The following is a 24163-nucleotide window of genomic DNA, read 5'->3' as shown; positions in this document are numbered from 1 at the left end:
TTGACGGTTTTTTGGAAGCAAAGGAGAGGCTTAACTGCCCAACCCACAGGCTCTGCATTATGTTTGCGTTTCCTCGCCTGCCTAGCATTTGACAATTAATTAGGCATGGTAATTACCTGCTGTAATTTTGTGATTGCACATCCTATAATTACCCCTAATTCTGTAATAGGGAAGTTCATGTACACAGAGGCAGATGATGACGAAGGTGATGGTGTCACAGTATGAGCAGCTGCCACTGCTCACTGCCTGCCAGGCCCAGGCCAGGCCCAGCGTCTCACAGCTACCCAGCAAAATCGCTGTTGTCCCCATTATACAGATGGAGAAGCTGAGTCCTGAGGTGGAGTACCTCCCCCAGGGGCACAGCTAGCCAGGGGAAGAGCTGGAATTTGAACGCAGGCCCCATTCCCTGCACAGCCCGGGCCCTGGTACTATGCCATTCTGCTTCTACGGGGGAGGCCCCGGCTGTCCCTGAGGTCAGCGTTTACCTGTGCTTGGCAGAGCCTTGAAGTAGATCTGGAACTTTAGGCCACTGAAAAACTGCTTTTAAATCTTCATTTTCGCTCTCCACTAGTCTCCACTAGTGTGTGTACACATTTAACAGTATATACGTACGTGTGTGTGTGTGTGTGTGTGTGTGTGTGTGATTCTCCATATATAATCGAGGCTTGAAGAGGTGAATTAACTTACCCAGGGTCACTTGGCTAGCCAGAGGTGGAGCTGGAATTCGAACCCACATCTGCCTAAGGCCGGAGTCTCGTCTCGGGACCCCTCCCCTCATCCCTGACCTCTCATTCCGTGTCAGGTCCTCACAGATGCTCACCCACTACAGTCTGGTTAAGACATCCTGGGAATGTAAATTTGGGTAAAAGCTCAATGTCCTGAGAATAGTGAAGGTGTGGCCTTGGGTGGGAGGGCTTTTGCTTTGAATTCTAGGGTTAGTATAAATATCAGGTGCATAAATCTTAAGTTTATAGTTCAGTGAATCTTTACTTTTGTATATAGCTATGTAACTACTGCCCAGAGACGCAGGGCATTTCCCGCATCCAGAAGGTGCTTTGTGCCTTTTTTGGGTTCTGTGTAGGAATCCTTGCCAACTTGTAAGGTCATGAAGATACTCTCGTATGTTCTCCCCTTGTAGCTTTATCATTTTACCTTTCACATTGAGATCTGTGATCCCAAAAGACATGCGTGCAGAAGCCAAGCATGTAAATGCCCACAGCTGCCTTGCCCACAACGGCCCCACTGGAAACAGCCCGAATACCCAGCCCAGCAGAACAGGCAGACAGACGAGTGTGTGTTCCTGCAGTGGGATGTACTCTGTGACTGTGAACGACACGTGGGTGCTCTGCACCGTAGCATGAAGATTCCACACGAACGCCATGCAGAGCAAAAGAAACCAGACCCAAAGGCGCATGCTACCCATTAGATGAAGTTCAAAACCAGGTGAAGAAACCGGGGGCGGGGGGGGGGGGGTGGTGGTGTGCAGAGAATGCTCAGCAGAGGAGGTGAGTGGGGACGTGAGGGGGCAGGTAGGAATGCTCCAGCAGATGTTGGTAGTCTTCTCACGGAAGTGTTTCTGGAGGCCCTGTCTGCACAAGAGTTGGTTGTGGATTCAATTCACTGAGGGCCTAAGGTCCCCACCCCCTCCTTACCCCGTGTCATTACAGGCATTGCTAGGGTCATGCTTCCTAGCAGAAAAGAAACCTCCAGCTTCAAACTTCCTCTTAAAACAAAGAAGAAAGGGTTTGCCCTGATTCCTGATGGCAAATATTACCCTCCTCTTTTATTTTTCTTTTGCTGAGTCGAGGAGATTACACTTGAAGTGGCTTTTTATTGCTTGTTTTAAAAGGGAACTTGCTTTTGCTGGAAGAGGTCAATTCTTGTTATTCCTCTAAGGAATTATTATCTTTATGGCTCAAGCAGAAGGAATTGAGGCCTAATCAAACTTAATTTGGAGGGGGAAGCCCTTAAAATAAAAATTAAAATCCTAACAATGTTGGACATAAGCACTTTTAATTCTTCAGTGAAATAAAAGCACAATTGGGTTAAGTGTAATTCAGGGACAACTTAATTTATAGAGAAAGTTTCCCAGTTGTGGATGCTAAAGGCAATGCTTTTGAGGGTGGACCGTTGAGGTAATTTGGCAGTTTGGATGGCACTAGATTTCTGAAGGAAGAGACATGAGAAGGCACGATTGGAGTGTCTGGTACCAAAGGGACTGTTCCAAGTACATGTGATCTGCCCAGGAAAGGGGCATTTGGGCCACAGAGCTATCGAGCAGGGACCTTCACTGCCAGCTGCTATTCCCAGCTGCCAGCACGGTCGGGTTGGGGGTCCTGGGGTCCTGGGGAGCCTTGAGGAGTACAGCAGCATGCTGTGGTAGAAAGTGCCAGGCCTCAGCGTCAGGCAGACTGGAGTTCTCCTGGGCAAGTGGCATACCTGCTCTGACCCCGTGTCTCCAGTCTGCCTTGCAGATTGAGGTGAGGATGGAAGATGAGGCTTCTGGAGTGCCTGGCACAGGACCCAGCACACAGTAGGTGCCTCATGAATGGCAAGCGGTAGCATTGAAGATAATTACATTTTATTGGAGTTCTGAAAAAAATTTTACTCCCTTTGGTCTGGCAGTGGGCCACTCCACCCTTGCTGAATTTCTCATAGAGCTTCGTAACATTGACTACCAACCAAGAAGGTTACGATTTGACCAATGTCTAGACAACAGCAGAAATGGAGTATGGGTGCTTCTAGAAGAGTAACCAGAGGCCTGTTGCTGTGGCCCGGGCAGAGGGGTGGGTTGGCAGGCCCTGTTGTTCAGTCCTTGGACATGGGGGTGAAAGAACAGGACTGGTCAAAGGTGATGCCCAGGTTTCTGGCTCAAACAACTCTGCTCCATTCACCGAGAGAATAAGGTCCCAGAAAGAGGGAGGAGCGGATTTGCAGTGCGGGTCGTGGGCTCAGGTGTAGACATGATGAGCTTTGTCGAGTTTGGATCTGGAGTTCAAATCAGAGGTCCGAATTAGAGATACAGGTTTGACCTAAAAATGAAGTGTGTGGACCAGAATTGGAGTTTCGTCTGGGGCGAGGAGGGCAGTGAGTGAGAAACTCCATCTCTGGCATGGGCAGAAGAGGAGGTACCCACGTGGAAGACCCAAGAATGGGCCATCGGAGAAACAGGGACTCATCACTTTCATGGAAGGAAGCCATTGGCTCCTGAATGTGTTATGAAGAACATGGAGTCATAATCTATCACTTACGATAGAGATACCTGTTTTTACCACTACGTTAGAGGTTTTTAAGATGTGCGTTGACATTCGCTACTTGCAGATTATACTAGCCATTTTCATTGGAGATTTTACTCTCTAGGCTCTTCTTAACTCAGGCAGTTTTTGAAAGTGCATTAATCTACTGTTTTCCCTTCCAGTGTAGTTGCTGTGTGTTTCTGAAAGGTGTTAGGGCCTGTAAAAAGTTGAAGAAATAGCCCTTACAATGTGTATCCCAAGAATGTTCTCTCGAGAGTCCCATCTCAATGAAACTAAGCAAGTTTTATGCTCCACTTGGCGCCTATCCCATCTGGACATGACCTTCCATCCAGCTGGGTTGATGTCAACTCTGGCCCTTCCCTCCTTCCCCAGATTGATTTCCATGTCCTCTGTGTGGTGGTCTGCATGGTCCCAGGCAAAGCTGCACTGCTCATGTGTCCGAGTGTTCCCAGCACCACCTTGGGACGAGGTGCTGTCAGTCAGTTCCATGTCATAGGTGAGAAAACCCATAGTCAGAGAGGGGGCATTGTCTGACACCTAAGTCTGTGCTTTACCTCAGGGGTTTCCTAAATGGCCCACTGTCTGAGTCCATTCAGTCTGCTGTCACAAGGCACTGTAGTGTGAGGGCTTAAACAACATTTTACTGCTCACAGTCTGGAGGCTGGGGAGTCTAAGATCAAGGCATCAGCAGGTTTGGGGTCTGGTGAGAACCCACTCTCTGATTCATACACAGCATCTTGTCACTGTGTCCTCACACGGCAGAAGAGGCGAGGGAGATCTGTCGGTCTCTCTTATAAGGGCACTAATCCCATTCATGAGGGCTCCACCCCCATGACCTCATGACCTCCAGAAGGCCCGCCTCCTCACACAATCACTTCAGGGATTAGGATTTCAACATACCAATTCCACGGGGACACAAACATTCAGACCATCACGTCTGCTCCTCAGAATCACTAGGGAAGCTTTGGAACAGGACAGATGCCTGGATCCCAGATGGTTAATGCATCCCAGCCAGCGGCTGGTAGTATTTGGAAAGCACTGCCCCTTTCCACACCAGTTCTTGGATATGTCTGTGGGAAAGTAATAATAATGAGTACTGAGTATCTAGATTGAGGGTTGGCAAAGTGTTTTTTGTAAAGGGCCAGAAAATAAATATTTTCAGCTTTGTGGGCCATATGGTCTTTGTTGGAACCACTCAGTTCTGCCATTATATTTCAAGAGCGGCTGTAAACAATAGGTAAACAAATGGATGTGGTTGGATTTGGCTCATGGGCCGGAGTTTACGTCTCCTGATCTAGATAATTCACCTTGTGCCTGACGATCAGACAAGCAGTTGAACTTGCCACTCTCCAGGGGATTCTTGAATCTGTGTAACAGTCCACTACAGGCAGAGAGAGTCCATTTGAGATGTGGCAGGTGGGAACTGCATGCAGCCGCCAGGACAAAGACCTCTAAAACATGAAGCAGGAACAAATTCAAGATGAATAACTTCTTTTGTTAAAAAATTTTTTTTGAGTAGGTAGTCTAGTAATTGGGTGGCTCCATAGTCACATCAGTCGCTTCTTTTTCCGTAATCAAGATGATCTTGTGATTACAAAATGTCTGTTGGAACTCCAGTCATCACATTTGTGAGAGAGAAAGAAGAGAGGGAGAAGGGTAAAAAGGCACTATTAGCTACGTAAGATCTCTCCCGAGGGCTTCCTGAGAAGCCCCAGTGATTTTTGCTTACATCTCTGTAGCTACTCTTACCCACGCGGCAGGCAGGAACATGTCCTTAAGCGTTTGTTTATTTGTTTTGGGTTTTTGTTTTTTGTTTTGGGTTTTTTTTTTTTTGTCCTGAACACATTGCTGTCCCCAGAAATACTGGGGGGGAAATGGAGACCAGCTGGGCAAAGAGCACTTGCTGTGATCCAGGAAGACCCAAAGAATGTCCCAAATGTGCTCCGTTGAAGTTCCCTGAGCTCCGCTGGGTTTATTTGCTAACTGATCCATCGTGTCTCAGTTTATAGAGATCATGAAAGCCTAAAGTCCCTTTTCTCCACAACTAGCCAGGCCTTTCCAGATGCTTCTGGAGTCTTATAAATCAAATACTTCCATAATCGGGATAACAGTCCCATCTGTCATCATACCACTGCTCAGACACCCCATACCAAGAGGCCTTTTGAGCTAAACCTTTTCTTCCCAGCAGCTTGTTTTTTCCCTTTGGAAATCTGTGTTCATTTACTTTGTATCTGCTGGAAGTCTGCTTCCTGGTATCATCCAGAACATGTCACCTTGGTCTTTCCTCTGAGATCTCTCCACCCCAAAGCTCAGATTGTTACCCTTCACTGCCTTCCTTATAATTTGGCTGCCAATCCTTTGATGGGACCTGTTCTTCTCAGACTTACAGTGTGTGGAGCACTTGGGTTCTTGTTCCGAGCTCTGAGCGGTGCATGTGGGGTGGAGTCTGAGACGCTGCCTTCCTGACATCTTCCCGTGGGCTGCCAGTGCTGCTGGTCCACGGGCGGCCCTTTGAGTAGCATGTGATCTGGGTCTTTCTGAACATATTCCATTCATCCTTTAGTTGGTGGCAACCAAAACCTAACTAGGTTGGTATGGTTGATGTATAATAGGGCAAGACTTTCAGCTCATTTATCCCAGAAGTTATCCTATACCTTTTAACGAGGTCTGAAGATTACATAGGCTTTTCTGGTGCTCTCCCACTTTATTTCCTCAGCTCAGATTTACCAAAGTCTCTAAGTCTTGGTCCCATAGGCCACCCCTGTGCCGTATTTCCCCATCTTTTAGTTATGGTGTGGGTTTTTTGGATTTTGTTGTAAATCCTGACACTGATCTTTTTGAATTTCATCACGTTGGATTGGATTCATCCCTCAGGCCAGTTGAGATCACTTGATATCTGTCATCCAGTATATGTATTGTCTCTCTTAGCTTGGAGGCATCTACCTAACTTGACAGGCCTCCATTTCTCTCCCTCATTCCCTGGGAAACTTTCCGTCCATTAATTGGAGTTCTTTGGTTTAAATCATCCGTCCTTCATCTTGTTCACAAGAGTGTTACAAGAGACCGTGATGGTCGTCTTGCCGAAGTTCAGATACGTGATGTCTGCATTTGGGAATCCTGGGTGGTTTTCGTGTAGAGGCAGAATTATCTCTCACATCACAGATGCCTGTTTTTATTGTGTGAGAGGCTTTTAAGATGTGTATTGGCATTTACTGATTACAGATGACAATAGCTATTTATCATCGGGAACTTCACTCTCTGGGATGTTCTCGTATAAGTTTTTAACATGCATTGATCTCTCTTCCACCTCTGTTTTCCTTGAGTTATAATTGCTGTGTGTCCCTGGAAGGTGTTAGGGCTGTGAAAAGCTGAAGAAACAGCCCTAATATTGTGTACCCCCAGAATGGTCTCTTAAGAGTCCCATCTTGATTCAAAATAAGGAAGTTTTATGCTCCAGTGGTGCTTATCCCACCTGGATGTGACCTTGCATCCAGTTGGGTTGATGTCAACCCTGGCCCCCCTCCCTCCCCAGATTGATTTCCTCCTCCTCTGTGTGGTGGTCCGCGTGATCCCAGGCAATGCTGCACTGCTCATGTGTCCGAATATTCCTTGGAAGCAGGTGCTGTTGATCAGCTCCATCTTACAAATGAGGAAATGCGTAGCCCGAGAGGAGGCAGACTGTCCCCAGCAGTCTGTCACCACTGTAGCATGCATTTGAGAAAGGTATGAAGACCATCTCTCAGATCAGTTGGACTGTTTATCTCTGCGGATACTGGGACGTGATACACAGTGTGATGTTCCCATAACCTGCCTGTTTTATTCTTTCATCAGCCTCTTTGTTGACTCAGTACCACTGAGGCCCTTCTCTGCTAGGCACTGGGCATCTGGTGGCTTGGGAGGTGGATGTGGCCCCTTGCTCTTTTGTGGGTGGAGCTTGACCAAAATCCCACCCCTTTGGAATGAGAACTTTTTTTAAAAAAAGACGTATTTATTTTAGAGAGGTGGGGGCAGAGGGAGAAGGAGAGAGAATCCCAACCAAACTCCATGGTGAGTGCAGAGCCCGACGTGGGGCTTGATCTCACCCCCCAAGATCAGGACCAGAGCTGAAATCAAGAGTTGGATACCCAACCGAGGGACCCACCCAGGCGCCCCTGTAATGAGAGCTTTAAGAGAGATTTACGTTTTCTTTCTCTTCTCCTTTCTTGCCAGGTCTACATCCGGATAAAAGATGATGAGTGGAATGTCTATCGGCGGTACACAGAGTTCAGGAGTTTGCACCACAAGTTACAGAACAAGTACCCCCAAGTGAGGGGCTACAACTTCCCACCCAAAAAGGCCATTGGAAACAAGGTACTGTCACCACGGGGGACCAGGCAGCTCACTCACTAGTGCCTTATTTAGTCACACATGCATTTATAGACCTGTGACTCAGAGGTTGGCTAATACAAGAAAAAATAGGGACAAAGATACCAGTCATAATTCCATCACTTAAAGACAAGCGTGTTATGTTTTGTTTGTGTATATCGTCTTATTTCTCTAGGGCAGGGGTTGGCAAGTGTGTCCTGTCAAAGGGCCAGAGAGAAATTATTTTTGGCTTTGTGGACCATACCACCTTAGCTGAAAATACTCAACTGTGTTGTTGTAGTGTGAAAGCAGCCACAGACGGTATGGGCACAGATGGGCGTGGCTGTGTGCCAATAAAACTTTATTCATAAGAAGGGTTGCAGCTCGATTTGGCTGATGCGTCATAGTTTGCTGACCCCTGTTCTGGACCAAAAAGATATTTTCTGGTTTTTATCCATAGTTGTCATGATACTTACTTGGACTCATGGATGTGGGGTTATTTCCCATTAAAGCTTTCTCAGAGGAGCTTCTTTTTGGTGTAGGGTTACTTCCCTTAGGAAGGTTAAGAATTGATAATGGCATAATTTGTTTCCAGGTATTCATTCAGGCACCCTGGAGAAAGGAGGTACTACCCCCCCCCCCCATGAGGTTGCTGGTTGATGAGTGCTCGTTCCTCCAGTGGGTGTCTACTGAGCACCATTATATGTTGCGGTACAAGGGGCTGGAGCCCAGGGCCTGGGAGGACAGGCCTGGGCCTGGTGTGAGGCCTCCCATTGTCTGCCTCAGCCTGTTGGGATCATTTTGTCATCCCTCACGTTAGCTTAGAGCAGCAGTTCTCCCTCTTGGCTGCACTTGGAATCACGTGGGGAGCTTTAAAAGCTTCTGAGATCTATAGTCCCCCGCTCCTGTTAGGATTTAAGGTCTGGAGTGAGGCAGGGGCCCTGAGGAGTTGCAGATGTCTCCAGGTGGTTTCAGCATGCAGTCCAGATGGAGAACCCCTGGCTTCGAGTTCAGTAGGAGACGGCGACAGGTGCACAATTGCAGTATATTAACTAGCTTGGCAGGGACAGTTCGGCCAGAGGAGGTAAGGTCATGACCCTCCTGAGGACAGGTGAGAAGTTGGACCTTGTTATAAGGAGGATCCCTCTACTACCGTGGCTCTCGGAGTGTGGCCCCTGACCAGCAGCGGCATCATCATTAGAAATACTGATTTCCAGGCCCCACTCCAGACCTGCTGAAATCCACGCTCTGGGGCTGTCAGCCCAGAAATCTGGGTTTCTATCTGTGTGGTGCTGAAGCACGAGCAAGCACGAGGGCCATGGTGCTCTCACGTTGACAGAGCCGTGTGGCAGATGCCATATGTGATGCATTTCCTAGTTTCTGTCTTGAAAGAGGCAACTTGCTAGGGTCTCCTTGGATCTTTCTTGCAGAAAACCAGAGCAAGAGTGTCCATAACCACTCCCAGCACTTGAGAGTTCCCCAGGGAAAACTCTTACTGACTGTTCTGTTTACATGTTCATGGATTTCTGTTCTTAAACCAGATTAGAAACCTGATCACGTCAGGGTCTGTTAGATCTTAATTTAAACAGTTATAAAGCAGGTTTATCTGAGGCCTAGAATAAATGTGTCATTCCATTTGTTTCTGAAGATAAGTGGAGTTCAGCCCATAAAAACAGAAGACTAAGAAATTCTATACTTGTTCATAGCAAGGACAATAATTCTTATAAAAAGAGGGGAAAAATTATATACTGATTTAATCTAATGACTTGCAAGCTCATACAAATCTTGGGACCCATCCAGAACATCTTAAAATGTCATAAAACAAAAACTCTGCCTAACCAACGTATTATCATTATGAGATACTCTCATTTGTAGAAAGCATTATACTGAAGCAGCCTTTCCATGACACCTTCTCTGGGGAGCTCAGCCTGTCTGTATCTCACTACGGGATATTAGTACGAGGCTGAACTAGGGATATTCTGATGGTGAGACGTCTTGTGCTGTGTGTTTGCCTCTAGTGGCTGCCATACCAAAGTGGCACCCATTGAGTGGTCTAAAAACACAAATTTATTATCCGTTCTGGAGGTTAGAAGTCGAGAATCCATCTCGCTGGGCTAAAATCGTGTTGGGAAGGCGTTCGTTCTATTTGGAGGCTCCAGAGGGGAATCCTTTCCTTTTCTAGCTTCTAGAGGCTGCCTGCATTCCTTAGCTTGTGGCCTCCTGTGTCTTCAAAGCCAGCAACCACATGACTCAGACCTTGCCTTCTGTCACAGAGTCCCCTCTCCTTTTGTGACTCCTCTCCCTCTTCTAAGGACCCTGGCGATGATGGTGGGCCCACCCAGATAAGCCACAGTAATCTTCTAGCTCAGGATCCTTAACACATTTGCAGAGTCACTCTGGCCATGTAAGGTGAGGTACTGTCAGGTTCTAGCATTAGGCTTCTTTGGGGGCCACACATTGCCACATGCTTTCTCTGCAGACCAAAGCGACGCCCCCACACCTTGGGTCTCAAGGCAAGCCTTAGTGTTATTGCAAACTTACTTAAGATGAGACAAACCTACTACCCACCACCACCCAGGAGTAGGGACAGCACTGCCTTTCCCCTCTGAGATGGGCCGTCCCCAGCCCCGCTTCACCTTCTCCCATCCTTGTCAATCCTGGGACTGACTCTCAGCAGCAGTGGGCTTTTGCCCTGTGAAATCTGTGTCAGTAGGGTGCTGTCTGCCCTGCGCCCCAGCCCCATACCCAGTGCAGAGCTTGGGAATTAAAGGTAGTGACTTGGTCGGAGTGGCCCAGTGAGGGCCGGCTGGTACAGACGCACCTACCTGTTGGTTCTTTACTAGATGGTTGGTCCTGGTCAGGGGTGGACCTGAGAGTTTCCTCTGTTGCTCAGGATCTGGACAGCTCATGAACAGTCATGGGGTCTCCGCCTCTTGTCTAGCCTGTGTGGCCCTTTGCCTTCGAATTCACTGGTTGGCCATGACTACACTTGGACTCTCTCCCTCTGCATTTGGCTGACTGAGACATAGCCACTTCCCTTACGTACACTTGGGCTGCTGCCCAAGACAGATCTGAAGGTTTATCTGATTTTCAGGGCAGATTGAGTCAGCATGCACGGCTTCATCATCCAGCAAAGGCTACTGATGAAGTCTGTTAAGAGACAAAGCCCACACTGGCCCCACCTGAGCCTACAGGCTCAAGAATAGCTGCCTCGATACCCCGAGGGCAAGTTTTTTAGCGAGTTTTCATTCTAAATTGGTCCAGAAAAGTCAACCATGTCAGCATCTTTTCCTTGATTGGGTCATTTCAAGAACGTCTCACTTGCCGGTGTGCCGTTAAAGTACGCAGATAGACTTTGTGTGCACTGAGTCACATGTACCTTGCTACTGTAAGCCTTGGACCCATTAAGTGATTTAATCCATGATCCACAGACCTGGACAGTATTCAAGAAAATATTAAACAGAGTTTAGTTTTTTTGAATTTGCCATATGAGTATGTTTCTAGCCTGAATTTCTAGGTACTGCCGTAACACTGCCACCATTGTTGATTATCTGCCAGTTGTAGAATTAAAATGTCATCTTAACCCAAGTTTTAACTTAAAAAAAAAAAAGATTTATTTACTTATTTTAGAGCGAGAGAGACAAGAGAGTGATGAGCAAGCGTGCAAGTGTTGGGGAGGGGCAGAGGGAGAGAATCTCAAGCAGATGCCCCACTGAGCATGGAGCCCGATGTGGGGCTCAGTCACACGACCCATGAGATCATGACCTGAGCCGAAACCAAGAGTCAGATGCTTAACCCACTGAGCCACCCAGGTGCCACCACGTTTGAACTTTTTTTAATTGATGAAATAGCACATTGCATAGTTTGTGGATACAGGATTTGTTTTTAGCAAAGAATTTCTTTTGCCTTAGTATGCCATGTGTGTGTTTGATCGTAAATACTCAGAGCACTCACTAGAGCTACCCTGCCTACAGGTAACCACATCAAGCCTAAATCTTATTGAGGTAGTTTCTTGAGTATCAGTCCACCACTTGATGAAGGTTATTCCTTCATAGTTGAGTGAAGCAAGCCACAATAGTTGTAAATTAAAATTACTCATTAAATTTGAAATATCACAGGTGTGGGGTTGTATCAAGGTAATCTGGGTTAGGCTGGAGTAACTCCATGATCTTAGCAGCCTAAGCCAACCAAGGTGTATTTTTAGATCGTGTTTCATGTTTTCATGTCCATCGTGCGTTGCCTAGGAGCTCTGCTCATCATAACATCAGGAGGCTAAGGACAGGGGCAAATCAGACACTGGCTCTTAAAGCTTCTGCCCATGGGTGATACATGTTAATTCCACTTATATTTCATTGGCCACAGCCAGTGACTCAGCCATGCATAATGCTGAGGGGCCAAAGGAGTCCACTGCTACCACATGCCCAGGAGGGCTAGAACTTTTACGGTCAGCTCTCATGACCCCCACAGGGGTGGCTTTTGTCTTGAGCCCCGTTTCTGAGTAGGGTGGGGATAATGGGAAAGCACGGCTCCACCAGTTCAAGACTGGCATGCCAGGTCCTGCAGGTGTCCTTCCCTAGAGTCCCAGTTCAGATGCTCCCCTCCATCCCACCCCATGCCTGGTCCTTCGTGGTGTGGGCATTTGCACCCTTTCCACTCTGAACTGCCTTCCCCTCCACTTCCCGTGCTGCAGCCACAGTGAGGTTTGTATGACATAGATCAGATGGTGGTGGTGATTACAACCCTCCAGTGGCAGTCATGATAGTTAAATTCAGGACTCCTCATGACCTTCAAGATGTCCCCCGAGCTGTCCCCCACTTCCTTCCCTACTTTATTTCTGGCCGCACCCTCCCCCTGTACACCCAGTCACATTTACCTCCTAGGACTTCCATGCTGTTCTCACGTTATGGCCTTTGCACCTGTTGTCCCCTCTACCTGGACTGGCTTCCCTCCATCTCTGCATGGATGGCCCCTGTGGTTCATTAGACCTCAGCTCAACTCCACTCCTTGGGGCAGCCTTTCAGACCACCCTCATTAGTGCTGCCTCTTCAGTCACCCTCTGACCCATGACCCATTAGTCTGCTTCAATTGTGTCCTGGCACGTACCATCCATCCATGTGATTGGCTTGTGACCTTGACTAGTTTTGTCTGCTCTGGAATGGAAGCTTATGACAGCAGGGCCTTGGTCTGTTCACTGCTCTCTCCCCAGCTCCTAGAATAGCACCTGGTGCCCCAGAGAGGCTCGTGCCCTGAATTAAGGCATAAGTGAACAGGCATTAAACGGGAAAATTTCCCTGCTGTTTTCTTCTTCACGTCACTGGGTCTCTGCGCAAGTTCAAAAAGTCTGAATTCCCAAAGTGGGTGGAATAATTTTGAGGGTGACTTGTGAGGTTGCTCTCACTTCACTTGGAGTGAATGTGGTTTTTTGCAGAATGGGCCAGAAGCCGGCAAGCCTTTACAGACCAGAAAGGTGGTTCTCTTAACAATCTGGGGGAGTTGCCTGGCAAGCTCTCCATCCAAATGGACTTCGTCAGCATGAGGGGTTGGGAAAAAGACTCATTTTTGATGACGCTACTCCAAGTCTGCATGATCGCTCAAGGAGAAATAGATTTGAGAGGCTGTCATTTCTTCTTAGGATAATGGAGTCAGTCTCTGAAAGTTCATTTGACTATTAAGGCAAGACAAATCGCTTTCCCTGGAGCCACAGATAATTCAACTTGTTGGAGAAATTGTGCATTAAAATCCTCATTAAAAACACATACACCAGCGTGTGCTGGAGGAACCGACCGGTGCTCACAGAGCCACGGAAAGCACCTTTGCATCCTGAGAGGTACAGACTTAAATGCAGCCCTGGGGGCGGCAGGCCCCCAGCAGAAGGTACTTGGAGTGGTGGGAACCAGTGAGGATTTGGAAGAACATCGAAGCTGCTGAATTTTTTCCACTTAGAAACACTTCTGGAATGTAGGGGTGTCATGTTAGGTGTCAGGGGAACTAAGATGGTCTACAGTAAGGGCTCTGTCTTCACGAAGTTCATGGCCCTGTGGGGGCAAAGACGGGTAAATCGGTGCTCATGGAAGAGTCTGTGATTAAGGGGAACGAGCGTCCCTGATGCGCTCCGGAGGGGGGTGAGCAAGGCTGCCTTCTGCAGGGTGGTGAAGAGCTCAGCAGGCCCGCAGGATCCCGGTGATAAATCTTCCAGGTGGGAAAGCAGGGTCAGTTCAGGGGCTAGCCTTTCCTTCTCCATAGCCTGTGTTAGCTTCGTATTGCTGCTATAAGAAGTCACTGCAAACCTAGCCGCTCTAAGCAATACACATTTATTATATTATAGTTGAGGAGGCCAGAAGTCGACACAGGTGTCACCGGGTTGAAGTCAAGGTGTCAGCAAGGGCTGTGTTTCTTTCTCGAGGCTCTTGGGGAGGCTCCCTTTCCTTGCCTTTTACAGCTTCTAGAGGCTTCCCACATCCCTGGGCTCTTCCTCTCTTCAGTGCTGCAACTCTGGGACCATCCTCGCATGGTGGAAAGATTCTCCCCTTTTGAAGGAGTGGGACTAGTCTAGCCACACTACCCTGAGTGTGCCGGGTCTCATCGGAAGGAGTGGGATTAGATTGGGCATGCCTGAGTAACCCAGGGTAATCTCCCCATTTGAGGACCCTTAACTGAATCACCTCTGCGGAGTCCCCTTTGCCCTGAGCACATTCACAGGGATGAGGGTGTGAAAATATTGGGGGGGGGCATGTTTCTGCCCACCTCACCCCTCTCTTTCCTTGCCTGTGGTATACGAACGATTAGTGTTATTTTGCAGATGGAGAGAGGGAGGCACAGGAGGGTGGAGTGACTTGACCAAGACGACCTCACTCGGCAGTGTCAAGGTGACATGTGGGCCCAGGCAGACAGTCTCCAGGGATCTGCTGTGGAGTAGCACAGAGGGCGGATGAGTATAGATGACTTAACCCTTGCCCCATGGTGGACACTGACTCCCTTGGGTCACTTCCTCAACCTCGGTGGTGTAGAAATCTGCCTCTCCCTCTGCTGATCCGCCTCCCTCACCCTCAGTCTGCTCTGACTGACTTAGGGCCCTTTGTACAGCTAGAAACTGCTGCCTCCATGGTCGACCTGGAGGCTTATGTAACCTCCCCTCGTAAACCTAAATGTATGGAGGGCTAGTCCCTTGTTCATTTGCCCATTTATTCATTTGTTCATTCAACAGCACTTTCCAATTCTGAGAATCAAACGCAGAAAGAAAAAGGTCCCTACTGCTTCACTACCTGTATGGCCTTGGGCACGTTACTTGATCTCTCTCTGCCTCAGTTTCTCCCTTGCATACCACTTCCCTCTAGTGCCGTCATAAGGACTTGCGGTGGTGACATCTGCCACATACCTGTGATAGTGTCCGCACAGGGTTGAGCCGTGGACGTGTTAGTGAAAGGGGTGCACGGGCTGGCAGGGAGGCAGAGCTGGCCGACAGAAGCAGGGCGTCGGGGGCACCGAGGAGGCAGTGGATGAGCCTGACGCAGGTGGCCCGTCCAGAGCCCGCACACCCTGCACCTCTGTCCAGTCATACCAGCCATCACGTGCCCGGCGTGTGCACAGCGGGGGCTCTGTATTCAGTCTTGTACCGTGGGATTCTGGTCACGCCCCATAGCCAATACCTTCGAGGTGAGGAAATTGGGTGCAGAGGCCGTAAGCGTCCTGCCCAGGGTCCTGCAGCTCCCGTCAGGAACGGAGTCAGACACCTGCTAACGCCACTGAGCCACCTGCGCCGGGGTCCGGAAGCCGCATGGAGCCACGCCAAGGTCAGGGAGGCAGTAACGCACAAAGGACCACGTGACAGCAGCTCTCTGGGGAGATGCGAGATCTCAGGGGATTCTGCCAGAAATTCCATCATGTGGAAGAGGATCCAGAGGACAATGCAAATTTGGGAGAAAAAAGAAGCTCCAGTTGAATGAAAGCCATAAACTCACGCTTGTTTCTCCTCTGACACTCCGCCAACAACTGTGTAAATAGTCCTGGTACTTAATGTATTAAGCGAGAAGAAGAGTGAAATTGGGCTCATTATACATCACACATTTGTGTTTCTCTTTAATACAGTAAAAGCCTCTTAAGATATTTTCCAGGAGAGCAGTTGCTAAAGCCATCTTGCCAGAGAAACAGTCTCAGGAGAGAAACTTCGAGGAGCCTCGGACTTGGACTGCATATATGCGTACCTATGCAAATATGCATATGTATTTAATAAGGGGGGCTTCCTTGGGACTACTTCTTTGTACTATCAAATTAAAATCCAATGAACAAATCAAGGTCAGTTTGTGAACAAATAATCCAGAGCCAGCAATGAGAAGTGTTGTTTGCTCTCTGTTCACAACCTGCGTGTTCTCTGCAGGTAGCACGTGGAGAGGTTGGATCCAAGTGAATCATTTTGGTGATCTCAGGCCAGACCTTGCAGATGCCACCGCCTCTGGGAAGCCTTCCCCAGACTCCGAGTGTTAGCTGTCCCTCCTCAGGCTGCCTGATGCAGCCTTCTCTTCCCCACCAACCCTGTGGAATTAGAGCAGCACCTGGCCTATGGAGCCTTTGTCTTTTCAGCTTCTCACCCGGCGCCTGGCACATGGTGGTGCTGAGTGAAACGTGTTTGATGAACACAAGGACTCAAGCCGCCTAAAAGCTAGTGTGCGACTCCAGAGTCATGCAGTTCCCAGTTCCCTTTCTTAACCATTCCCTCCCTCCCTGTCACGTGCAGGTCTTTGGTAATTGTTCAGGGGAAGATTGGCACAGCACAGTGAATATTTGCATGAGGCTCGGAAGAGACTTCCCATTCACCGTGTCTGGAGACAAAGAGGAGCTATTTGATCCATCAGGGATCTGGCCTGCCAGGTTCACCAGGCAGTCGTGGCGCACTCCCTGTCCTTTGCCCATCTCAGTCCGAGCTCAAGGCCTCCGATGCAGCAGCGGGGAACCCATTGATTTGGAAAGTGATACGATTTACAAGACCCTTGACTCTGCTGGGCATTAAGTGTTGTCCAAAATATTTCTGGGGCTGTTAAATTACTTGTATGTCATTATTTAATCGCTCTTTCTATCTCTGAAGGCCTTCTGATTATACTTAACCCATGTTATATGTGTTTCTTTCCTCATATTTTTGGGCAACTGATTAAAATCACAAGCTAGAAGAGTACTTGTCGGCTCTTACTCTCTTCTTGAGTAATTGAGAATAATTGCTACCTCTCCCTTCACTACTGCCATTAATATGTGAGCACTCAGTATTGCAATCTTGGTTCATCTTCAGCAAGCTCGAGGAAAACATTTTTAGTTTTTCAAGTTGCCACCACTGATCTGGAGGTTCCAGAAACCCTTATGTATGGAGGAAGCTGTCCCTTCCCCTTGACGTCCTCACAGGCCATTGGCATTTTTAGAAAGCCCACAGTACAGAGGTTAAGAGTTTGGGTTTTGGCATCGCACTGGCCCTACTTCGGACCCTGTCTCTGGTACACCAGCTGCGTGACCTCTGCCTGTCACCAGGCCTCCATGATGCTCCGTTGTCGTGGCTGTCACGTGGGTTGCGGGCACTTGCATCTTGGGATCTGGTGATGATCCATCTGGCACATTCTGAACCTTCAACTGCTAGCTTAAAAAAAATAAAAAATAGGTCTGCAGAGAAGTCTTGTCAATTTGGTTTCCATTCTTTTGTAATTTGTGGTAACTCGGGCACGGGCATGGTTGGCTCTTCTTTCTTCCCCTCTCCTCCCCTCTTCATTCTCCTCGATACAGCATGGTGTGCGTGTTTGTTTTCTTCCCTTTTTTTATTATTTTAAAAATTGGGTTATAAATGCCTCTAATCTTACATGTATAGTACGATGTATTTGCACAAAAGGAGCACACCTGTGTGAACAGCACAGACAGCAGGAAATACATCACTGGCAGGATTCCACACCTCCTTCCGTAACTCTCCCCAGTAGGGTGGCCACCGTCCTCCTACCTGATCCATGGATTCGTTTTGCCCATTATAGGACTTTACAAAAATGAGATCATAGAGCATGGACTCCTTTGTGCCTGACTTCTTTTTCTCAGTGTTACATCTATGAGATTCAACCACATTGTTCCAAGTAGCAAATTGTTCTGACCTTTTTCATTGTTGTGTAGTATTCCATTGTATGGCTATATCACAGTTTATCTTTTCCGTTGATGGATGTTGGGTGGCTTCCAGTTTGGCTCAATTACGCATCCTGCTGTAGTTAACATCTTTGTATGTCTTCTCGTGGCTGTCATTGCTGGTTTCTGTGGGTCTGTACGTGGGAATGGAATTGCTGGATCACAGGGTGTGCATATGTTCTACTTGAGCAGAGAGTGCTAATAGTTTCTCAAAGTGGTCACGCAGTGATGATTTCTTAAAGGTAGGGGGAAAATACAAAGAGCAAGATAACAGGTGCCCATTTCCCCCCCCAAACAAGAATTAACACCTGTTCACATTTTGTCCCGTTGGTGTCTAAGCTCTTAAAAATGTATTTTAAAATGTTTCAAATGTGTCCGAGAATACATGGAAAAATACAATGAACACACATCATCCTCATTTAATATAATGTTTAGAAATTAAACATGACAGGTATAACTGAATCCTCTTCCCTTCCTTCCTCTCCCTTCCTCCTCCGCCCCCTTCCCCCTGCCCCGCTGAAGAGGGAACCATTCTGTAGAGTTGTATACCCTTCCTGTCCGAAAAATACATACCTTGTATTTTTCACCTTTGTTATCTTTCAGCGATTGATACACTTGGGTGCGCAGCATTCTAGCGCATCAGCTTTCACTGCCACACTGACATTCTCTTGGATGAAAATGCAGCGTTGTATTTATGTATCCTCCCTTCTATGGGCAGTTCGACCGTTCGCAGTTCTTCCCTGTGTGAACGGTGTGCGGTGAGCACTCTACCTGTCTCCTGGCCTTGCACGTCTGTCCTCCGCTTGTCCAGCTTGTGCTCCGATGACGGCGGCTGCTGCCTCACGGGCCTGCTTGCCTTCTTTCCCGGCTGCTGCCAAATTGCTCTCTAAGGCGGTCGCACCAGTTGTTCCCTCCCGACCGCATGGACGAGGGATTCCCATTGTTGTGCATTCTCAGCAACACTTGGCATCATTAGACTTACAACTTCCTTATGTTTTGCTAACACGATGTGTACAGAGTGTCAACTCAGGTGGTTTTCATTCCTGTTGGCCTGATTACAGACAAGGTTGATGATTGCTTCGTGTTTTTTTGGCCCTTCAGCTTTCTCATTCCCTTTGTTGCCTGTTTGTATTGTGTGGGCTTTATTCCTCCAGAGTTTTTGTCTTACCGGTTTTTGGATCTCATTACGTTTTCCTGATGCTAACCTTTATGCATTCCTTTAAAAAGATGTAACTCTTGCCACCGCCTCCAAGAAGCCCCTCCTGCTGCCCTGTCTCTCCTTCCATGTGCTTCCTGTTTCCTTCACAGGCCCCCTAAGGCATCAGTGCATACACTAAATGCTGACTTTCCTTGCTGGACTGATTTTCCAGAGGAACAAAACCCCTCATCATATGATACATGGCAAGACGCTGGCATGGTGTCGTGGATCCGTGGAGGCCCCATCCGTGGTTATCTGCCTGAGAGAACACTAGGCCCCCGCTTGGGTTCCTCAGTGTGGCCCCAGAGTCCCCCCACTCCAGGGCTCCTCTCTCTGAGCTGGGGTCCCAAGAGCTTTGAGCCCTGCTTTGGAGAGCTGCTCTTCCCTGCCAGTTACCAACGACATTAAGCTTAGCTGCCCCCTTGGAACTTTGTCACTGTTTAATTTCTCCGCTCTTCTGCCTTTGGAGGGAAAGTGAAGTTCTTTTTTGTAATGAGTTTAGAAGCTTTTTTGAGTTAAGTGCCTGATCCTCATAAGCTCATGAAAATGGAACTGTTTTGTATTATAAAGGAGCCCTTGATACTGGCTTTTAGCTCTCCCTGGCGAGCTGGGCAGCCTTCTTCCTAGCAGCAGGAAATAAACAAGCCCTTCTTCACATCAGCACTGCCATCTTACTAAGAATAGCGGCTGTTTATTGAGTGCTAACTACATGCCAGGCGAGGTGCCAAGGACTTCGCCTGCGCGCTCATTTCATCCCCCGGCATCCTGGTGGCTGAGGAATTATTATCCCTGCCTTACCTCCTGCCACTGTGCCTGTCCCCATCTTAGATCTTGAACCTTCGAGCTCTTCCTCGCCTAGGGGCTTGGCTCACACAGCTCCTTCTGGATCCTCCCCCTATCCTGTGGCAGGGTCTTTCTCGTCTGTCCAGCCTCCTCTTACATTCTACCTCCTCAGAGAACCTTTCCCAACTGCCCAGTGTAAATGACCCCACGCCTCCATTCTGGGCTTTCCTGGCCCCTCGTTTTTCCCCTTTGTAGCCTCAGCTCTAGTTGTTTGTTGAAGCATGGCAGGGGGAGGGGGAGCTGGTGAAGGATTTCAAGCAAGGAATGACAAGCGTTGTGTTCTGGAGACATTGCTGCCCCATGGAGGATGGCTTGACGGGGGTAAGCAGGAAGACCCTTGCCAGGGTGTGGGCAGAATGTCTATACCAGGTGCCAACAGGTTTGGGTTAGCTCAGTGCCATCGGATACTGTGAGAGCATTGTTAGTGGACCTGGAGATGTGGGGTCTGACCAGAGACAGAGTCTCGCAGAAAAGACAGACACGTGCATAGGAACTGCTCTCTGTGGTGTGATGGTCCTGTAATCCTGATGTGGGCAAAGCCCCAGCCCCGAGGAGATCGGCCGGCAGTCCATAGACCACATTCCACCGGAGATAGGTGTTTAATGATGATGACCATCACAGTGACAGCAATAATAATAAACCCTGTCCACAGCTTGGGGTCCACACGCTTCCCAGCAAGGGGAGGCTGGTCTTTATCTCAGATTTCCATGTGGCAATAGCTGACAGGAGCTGGGTGGAGGCTGGCGCTTGCACGGGGCATGTGCGCCCCAGATCACCAGCCTCCCTTACTTCTCTCATTTCCTAGTCCCTGAAGGCTTTTGAAATTGTCGCCCCTGAAGTTGAGGGTAGACTCCCTGGAGGGGCTGATTTTTCATGTGACCTTTGAAGAATTAAGTAGAGAGGAAAGGGAAGGGCATTGCAGTTAGGGGGTAAGCACCAGCAGAGGAACAGAAACATGACAAGTTAATGGGTTCAGGTGTGTATTGGATTCTTGATGTCCTGGTGCTCTAGCCCCTTACCTGGGCAGCATCGGGGTCTAGCAATGACTTTGGCCTTGATTGAGGTCCAGGTGAGCAAGGTGCAGCAATAGTTGGACCCTGGGTCATGTGCTTTCTCAACCCCTTGGACCTGCCCCTTCCTGTTACCCCTAGGATCTCTAGCTTTGGAGATCTGAAAAACAAGCATTCAGGGGAGTAGAGCATACTGGCAATGGCCAAGAACTGGAGGAGTCTAAGAGTTCTTATGAGAAAGGCCCTTGAAGTATAATGAGGTAAATGGGAAGCTTCATTAATTCCCAGATAAACATTCTTTTCCAGATAGATGTACCTTTATTTATTTTTTTAATTTCACAAATCCCTTTGGCTATTTATGATACAAGAAGTCTCGGGGCTACTGAGGCAAATGAGATGTGTCTTGCCCTCAGGGTGTGCACAATTTAGTAGGGCAATTGGCAGATCACACCCCCCATTAGGTGCTTGTGGGAGGTTAAATCAGGGTTCTCTGGGAGCACAGGAGTATAAAAACCAGAATCAAATTATTTTTACTGTAAAAAGAGAATTAATTGGCTTGTATAACTGAGAAGTTTAGGTCTGACTTCAGGAATGGCTGGATCCAGGAATTCAGTGATATCATAAGATGGTCATTATCTCAGCCAGTCCCTTTCTCCTTTGCTCGCTTACTCTCTTGCTTATCTGCCTGTCTGTTTCTCTCTGCACTTACCTTTTTCCCGAGCTGGCTGCATTCTCAGATGGGCACCCCTTTCATGGCAAAGATGGTCACATACCTTGAGGCTTTGTCCATATCACTCATAGCAGCTCTAGCAGAAAGAGCCAGTCTCTTTCCCTGCAGTTTCAGTATCCGTGCTGACACTCAATGGCCCACCTTGAGTCCTGTGCCTATCTTAGGACCAATAATAATGACTATGATTGGCCAGGTCATGTGCTGAGCCCTGGGTCAAGGGGTGGAATTGGTCCCATCTCAACCTTATAGTCTGAGAGTGGGAAAGGTTGATTGTCCAGGGGAAGATGGTAGTGCTGTCACCAGGTGAAAGGGGCATGGGTGCTGAGCGGGAGAAATAAGGGGAGCCAGCCTGGGGTGGGATGAGGGGGAAAGGGGAAGGAGAAACATCAGAGAAACTTCAGGATGGAGGTAATACCTGAATTGAGGGCAGAGCAGGATCCAGCTCTTGAGTGTGATGGGGAATTCCAGGCAAAGGAAACAGTCCTTTGGGGGCCAGCATTTACGGAGCAACTCTATCTCCTCAGGCCCATGATGCCTTCTGAGAAATGGCAGGTACTGTATGTCCTGGGTGCACGTGCCACCGAGCGTGGCATGTGAGGAGATTGCTCAGAGGAGCTAGGCAGGGACAGTTACTTCGCATGCTCGGCTGAGGAGTTTGGATTTTTATCCCCAAAGCATATTACTTGGTTTAAAAAAAAAAAAATGGCTTTGCATTTTTTTTTAAAAAAGCTCACTTGGGAAGTAGTATGGAGGATAAATATCAGTAAGAGAGACTGGCCCAGGGAAGCACCCAGGGGGCTATGCACATACCAAGAGGGATGTCATTCACTCTCTCATCCATTCATTCTGCAGGTCTTCCTTGAACACCTACTATGTGCCAGCCACTGAGCAGGCAGCAGGGAACTAAACGGATCAGGTCCTATTCGCATAGGGCTCAGAATTTGCGGCTGGGGGTGGGTGGCTGGGGAAGGCAAATGATGACATACAGCCAATTTCTAACAGTGTCTAAGTAACATACACTAGGTTATGTTACATAATCTGTCCTGGAAGGGTTACCCAGGTCACAGGAGGTTTCACATTTTGAGGTGAACAGTATGGAATTTCTTTGACCTCCAAATTAAAAAAAAATTTTTTTTTTCTCGCAGCTGCCAACAAAGTAAAATTATTCAGCTCCCTTTGAAAGACAAGGGTAAAAAGATAGAGAGGTGGTGGGTTCTCAGCTAGCAGTGAACCATCATTTGTGCTTGACCTTCTGCCACTTAATGTTCGAAGCGGCTCTGTGTGCTGGGTAATGGATTTGTAGTTTGTTGTGGACAGGTGCATAAATCTTTTAGAGAAGCTAGAAAAATGGGCTAGCCAGGCAGATCTGGCATTCTGCTTCGTCTTCATTTCCACCTTTTATCTCTTCCCCCACCCTTGCCCTCTGTTCCTTCCTCCCTGCCACAGTGGGAAATCCCCCACAGAAAGCACAAACTGTGTGGCATAGGCATTCTTCAAACTAGAGCAACAAATAAGAAATGGTTTTGCTCTCTGGGGCCTTCCCCTCAGTAATACCATTAGTGTGCAAGCAGGTCCGGAGAGCTGTAAATCAGGCCTTCCACCGTCTACTCCAGGAACTCTTGCAGATGCCTCAGATGCATTGATTTTGGAAATAATTGGACATAACTGTTTTCCCTTTGCCAATGGGTTAGGCTTCACTGCTATGCTACAGGTGACTGATGGCTATGCCAATAATGCCAGCACCTGAGCAGAGCAAAAATGTCTGCATCTTTTCCAGATTCTCAAACAATGTGGTGAATTATCGCCTCCCAGGAATCCTCTGAAACTTGTATTTAGGCCACATTACAAGCCACCAGTCAGCACCACGGACAGTTCCACCTTGGCTGCCATTTGTCTGAGGATTTCCCACTCTGGATATAAATGGGAATCATTAGGTCTAAACAAAATGTGATGCTCAGACCACACCTCAGACCTGGTGAACTAAAATCTCTCTGGGTAAAGCCCTAGAATCTGTATTTTTGAAAAATTCTTGGATAATGCGGACACAGCTGGTCTGCAGACCAGTGATTGGTGGCACTGACCAAAGGCCCATGAAGAGGAAATGACTTGCTTGGGATTACGTGGTGAGGTATTCAGAGAGCCAGGACTGGAACTCTAATGAGTTCACTTCTTTATGATCTCCGCAGGCCCATTTATTCTCAATCTTATGCTGTTAGGCAGAGGAGCAAAGAACACATAGGTGGATATTTTTATGAGTTGGTGCCAGGCTTTCCAGCCCAAATCTGGCTTGAGATTAACAATATCAAATAGGAACTCAAAGAAAGCTTTTAAATTTCTGTCTTCTATCTATTCTTTCCAAAGATCTTGCCACTTAAAGTGTGGTTTGGATGGGCACAATGAGCCTCACCTGGGAGCTTGTTAGAAATGCAGACTCTCAGGCCCCACCCTGTTCTTCTGAATCAGATTCTGCATGTTTCACATGCCCGTGAACTGTACACACCTGAAACGTCAAGCGCTGTTCTGTGTTATTTTTGTGTTCATATCTGATCGGACCCTTGGAACAACACGCTTCCCCATCTCCTTCCTGTCATGGTCACCCTGATCCCCTCCAGGGGTGAAGATGGATCCTCAGGTTGTCAGG

General features: G+C 48.0%; 1 protein-coding gene across 2 annotated transcripts in view; it reads left to right on the top strand.

Moving 5' to 3' along the window:
* Window positions 1-24163, top strand: part of SNX29 (sorting nexin 29) — a 510975-nt gene that overhangs the window by 405109 nt on the left and 81703 nt on the right. For both annotated transcript variants that reach the window (XM_045777903.2, XM_045777904.2), the window contains one exon: window positions 7467-7607. In XM_045777903.2, coding sequence (XP_045633859.1) covers window positions 7467-7607 — 141 coding nt within the window. The remainder of the gene's footprint in view (window positions 1-7466; window positions 7608-24163) is intronic.

Source organism: Ursus americanus, chromosome 2, assembly GCF_024610735.1.
Source record: "Ursus americanus isolate L20-20 chromosome 2, mUrsAme1.1.p, whole genome shotgun sequence".
Classification (NCBI taxonomy): Eukaryota; Metazoa; Chordata; class Mammalia; order Carnivora; family Ursidae; genus Ursus; species Ursus americanus.
This window is presented reverse-complemented; position numbering and strand designations above follow the sequence as displayed.